The sequence below is a fragment of the Miscanthus floridulus genome, unplaced genomic scaffold (genome assembly GCF_019320115.1).
Source record: "Miscanthus floridulus cultivar M001 unplaced genomic scaffold, ASM1932011v1 os_2139_1_2, whole genome shotgun sequence".
NCBI lineage: Eukaryota > Viridiplantae > Streptophyta > Magnoliopsida > Poales > Poaceae > Miscanthus > Miscanthus floridulus.
Window position 1 is genome coordinate 19956 of NW_027098119.1, and position 4932 is coordinate 24887.

At 48.9% G+C, this 4932-nt stretch overlaps 1 protein-coding gene across 1 annotated transcript; it reads right to left on the reverse strand.

The window, feature by feature from the left end:
• Positions 1-868: 868 nt before the first annotated feature.
• Positions 869-2481, reverse strand: LOC136534646 (UDP-glycosyltransferase 91B1-like). Its single transcript, XM_066527042.1, has 2 exons — positions 2049-2481; positions 869-1894 (listed from the first exon to the last, which is right to left on the reverse strand). The coding sequence occupies exons 1-2, from the start codon at positions 2421-2423 to the stop codon at positions 872-874; spliced, it is 1398 nt and encodes a 465-aa protein (XP_066383139.1). The 5' UTR covers positions 2424-2481; the 3' UTR covers positions 869-871.
• Positions 2482-4932: the final 2451 nt, after the last annotated feature.

Here is a 4932-nt window from a genome sequence, read left to right on the forward strand (position 1 = left end):
TGGGTTCTTCGGTGTGTAATGACCATTTTGCTGAGCGATGAAGGTCCGATCACTAAAATGATGGCTATCCTCACTTAAGAATACATCTTTTCCCGGCAAAGCAAAATGGTATTGAGCAAAACATGCTAATAAGCAATAAGCCTCTCAAGGTTAATTTTAAATAGAGCATGGTATTGAGGTTTAAGATATTTGGGGCTTGTTTTAGATAACACCTTAGAAAGTTGCCTGGCTTGAGCAACAATCTCAAACGTCCCATTTTGATTGCATGTGGTTGAATGAAGTTACCTGGTTTAGACAACTTTTCTAGGACTCAAAATCACACTTTCTTCTTTTGTGTATAATAATAAGGGCATATACCCAACCTCACCATCACTCGTTATATTGGGATTAAAGGGTAGAGATTAAACCATGACATAAGTTGGGGAGATGTCTATAAGCTCTTTAGAATGCACTCTCATAGTCCCAGTTTGGTAAAGGTAGCTATGGGAGAAGTGGTTCCCTAAGAAACTGCACAAACAAAGGAAAAACTCTATCAACATATGTTGGTCTGAGATCAAGTTTTTGTGTTTTAGTACAAAGAAAGGGAGCTATGAGAGAAGCTTGGCTAGAAAAAAGATAAAAAAAAAAGGCATCTCGTTTGGCTTCTAGTTTTAGCTTATTTTCGCCACAAACAGTTCATAATAAGATACCAAACATGCCTATGATCTCACACAGATGGTAGATCTCTCTTTCTTCTTTTGAGTATAATTATTACATATATTGCATACATCCTAGTAAAAGTGTAAACGACAAAACAGGACAAACTAGCATATACTTCCTCCAAACGGAACGGCTATTTGTCTTGGACATGCTCTAACGCCGAACGGCCATCTCACTTGTAGCGCTGCAAGTAGCCCACCAGCTCATCGACGTACTGGTCCTGCCTCACCCTGTCCCCGACAACCTTCTGCAGCTCCGTGGCATTGCGTGAGAGCGCCTCGCCCTCCTCGTTCGCCATCATCACCCTCCGCACGGCCACCGCGACGTCGGCCGCGCGGAACGACCCATCGTCGTCGTTCCTGGGCACCTCGATGCCGGCCCCGCGCGCCGCCACCTCCCGGGCGATGAGACCCTGGTCGGCCACGAACGGCAGCATCACCAGCGGGCGCCCGAACCGGAAGAGGCCCTCCACAGTGGAGCCCCAGCCGCAGTGCGTCAGGAACGCGGCCACGGCGCCGTGCGCGAGCACGCGCACCTGCGGCACCCAGCCGGCGCGCACCACCCCGCGCCCCGCGACGCGCTGCTCGAACCCGCCGGGGAGCAGCGGCGCGCCGGAGTCGTCGCTCTCGCTCGGCGGCCGGAGAGCCCAGAGGAAGCGCGCCCCGGAGAGCTCCAGCCCGTGCGCGAGCTCCCGGACGTGGTCCGCCGTCACGGGCGCCTCGCTCCCCAGCGCCACGTAGACGACGGACCTCCGGGGCTGCTCGTCCAACCACTGCATCAGTGGCGCCAAGGACTCACCGTCTCCGTCTTGGGCCCGCGGGGCGGCGGCGTCGACGACGTCACCGGGCAGGAGGAGGCCGGCGGGGACGACGGGCTTGGCGAAGAGGTCAGCCAGGAGAGGGAACAGCCGCGGCTCGGCCTCCGGGCAGCTGCGGTGGACGATGAGGCGGCAGGACGGGTGATGCAGGCGCAGGAGGCGGTCGATGTCCGACACGCCGGAGGCGTTCGGCCGGAACCCGCGGGCGATGGCCTCGGCCTCGTAGCGGCGGTAGCAGAGGTTGGATGGAAAGGGAACCCACGGCGGCTGCACCATGTAGTCCTCCGTCGTCGTGCGGGGGCGTGCCTCGTTCTCGTGCTTCGGCCCGATGTACGCCAACAGGGCTACCGGGAAGATGAGAAACATGGCGCACGAGATCTTGACAGTTGCATGGCACACACATGAAAAAAAAAGCATGGGTGCGATTTTTAATTTAGTTGGCAAATGGTTTTTTTTTTTACGAAGTAGAGGAAGAAGGAAGCAGTTCATCATTAGCGGTTGCCACGACCACGATTACATGCGAGTCTGTCACCTTGTGCTCGTCGGCGATGGGCATCACCCAATCGTGCGCGAAGTCGAGTATGATCCAGTCGGGCTTCCTCGAAAACTCGTCGCCGGCCTCGCCGTCGTTGCTGCCCCTAGACGCGACAAAGGATTTGAATGGCGCGGCGAGGCCGTCGAAGGCCGTTTTGAGGAGGTCGACCTTCTCCCGCGGGACGTCGGCTGTCGACTCGGCGCCGTCAGGCAGTCCCTGGACCGCCGGCAGATCCAGCGTGACGACCCGGACCCGCGCGGAAAGCTCCGGCGGGACGGCGCCCAGCCTGGGGGCGTTCCTCGGCGTGGAGACGAAAGTGACGGCGTGGTTGCGCCGCGCCAGCCGGTTGGAGAGCTCGAGGAACGGGATCATGTGGCCGAACGCCAGCCATGGAAACACCACGATGTGGAGAGACGACGACGAATCTCGTTGGCTATCTCCCATGGCTGATCTTTGCATTGAGAGCTAGTGACAGTGCTCGATATGATAATGTTGTCTCCAGAAGTCCAGATTGATATGACATGCATTGTTTGTCATACCAGTACGACATTGACAGATAAAAGGAAGGAGCTCGTTGACGATGCATGTACTATATTTAGAATTAGGGTAAAGTCCAATTTACACCCTCCAACTTTCACCAAAGTCCGGATTTCAACCTCGAACTTTAAAACCGGACAACTTTGGCCCTCCAACTCTCGAAAAAGTTCAACTTTCAACCTTTCCGGGCGGTTTTGCGGGTGAACAGTAGCTTTTGATATTTTCGGGAGCACCGAAATTTTATATTATTTTTTCGAGCATCTTAACGTCCTCAAATGAAAAAACTCAAAACTATAAAGCTGTAGATCTTATCGAGGTCTGCAATTTATATATAAAAATTATCTTCATCCAACATCGTATTGAAGGGTTTTTTATTTTTTGAAATTTGAGTCTCATCACGCGATAAAATATGGTGCTGAAATTTTATATTATTTTTCGAGCATCTTACTGTTCTCAAATGAAAAAAAATAAAACTATAAAGTTGTAGATCTCATCGAGGTCTACAATTTACATATAAAAATTATCTTCATCCGACATCGTATTGAAGGGTTTTCTATTTTTTGAAATTTGAGTCTCATCACGCGTGAAACAATTTTGTCGCGTGATGAGACTCAAATTTCAAAAAAATAGAAAACCCTTCAATACGATGTCGGATGAAGATAATTTTTATATGTAAATTATAGACCTCGATGAGATCTACAACTCTATAGTTTTATTTTTTTTCATTTGAGGACAGTAAGATGCTCGAAAAAATAATATAAAATTTCAGCACCATATTTTATTGCGTGATGAGACTCAAATTTCAAAAAATAAAAAACCCTTCAATACGATGTCGGATAAAGATAATTTTTATACGTAAATCGTAGATCTCGATGAGTTCTACAACTTTGTAGTTTTGAGTTTTTTCATTTGAGGACGTTAAGATGCTCGAAAAAATAATGTAAAATTTCGGCGCCCCCAAAAATAGCAAAAGTTACTGTTCACCACAAAACCAAGAACTTTTTCGAGAGTTGGAGGGCCAAAATTGTCCGGTTTTGAAGTTCAAGGTTGAAATCCAGACTTTGGTGAAAGTTGGAGGGTATAAATTGGACTTTACCCTTAGAATTATGATGCAAAATATTGTAATCTGCGTGTGTTAATACTTTAATCAGGTGGAAACCAGCTGATTTGTTCTTTAATGTCTGCAATCTCTATCAAGGTTCTATGTTTCACAAACCACCCCATTCTAGAAACATCAAACATGACAAGTTCATCGATAAACTTAGATATTCCTCATATTTGAGCTAATTATTAGCTTTGTAAGAGATGAGGTGACAATTAATTAACCAAGATTTATTAATTATTACAAACTAAACAAAAAGAAAAAGAGTAAGCAAATAATGGATCACCTTTTCCTTAAACCAAACATTAATGCTCCCGTGAGGGCGTCTGGACGGACGGATGCACCTCCTGCACTCACTACTGCGCGGTGCCCATCCTGTTCCTTCCAAAAAAAAAAAATCTCTCTACTGCGCTTCGCCTCCACCACGAGGAGCTCTTTGACGATGCATGTACTATATTTAGAATTATGATGCAAAATATTGTAAAGCGTGATCTGCGTGTGTTAATACTTTAATCAGGTGGAAACCAACTGATTTGTTCTTTAATGTCTGCAATCTCTATCAAGGTTCTATGTTTCATAAACCACCCCATTTTAGAAACATCAAACATGACAAGTTCATCGATAAACTTTGATATTCCTCATATTTGAACTAATTATTAGCTTTGTAAGAGACGAGGTGATAATTAATTAACCAAGATTTATTAATTATTACAAACTAAGCAAAAAGAAAAAGAGTAAGCAAATAATGGATCACATTTTCCTTAAACCAAACATTAATGCTCCCGTGGGGGCGTCCGGACGGATGCACCTCCTGCACTCACTACTGCGCTGTGCTCCCGTCCCGTTCCTTCCAAAAAAAATTCTCTCTACTGCGCTTCGCCTCCACCACGTCGCCAACCTTCCCCAATCCCCACTCCGCGCTCCACCGCGCTGCTCGCCAGCACCGCGGCATCCGCCCGCTGCGGCCGCCTCCACTGCACTTCCCGCTCGTCGCGGCCGCCTCCACCGTGCTGCCCGCTCATCGCGGCCGCCTTCACCAAGCCAACGAGCCTCCGGGCAGCTGCGTTGGACGATGAGGCGGCAGGACGGGTGATGCACCTGCAGGAGGCAGGGCCGATGTCCGACACGCTGGAGGCGTTGGGCCGGAACCCGCGGGCGATGCCTTCGGCCTCGTGGCGGCGGTAGCAGAGGTTGGAGGGGAAGGGAACCCACGGCGGCTGCACCATGTTGTCCTCCATCGTC

Excerpts from the sequence above, each read along its gene's own strand:
- LOC136534646 (XM_066527042.1), bottom strand. The coding sequence starts at position 2,423 with ATGATCCCGTTCCTCGAGCTCTCCAACCGGCTGGCGCGGCGCAACCAC. Across the intron at positions 1,895-2,048 it reads CCATCGCCGACGAGCACAAG|ATCTCGTGCGCCATGTTTCT; the intron begins GTGACAGACTCG and ends GCAACTGTCAAG.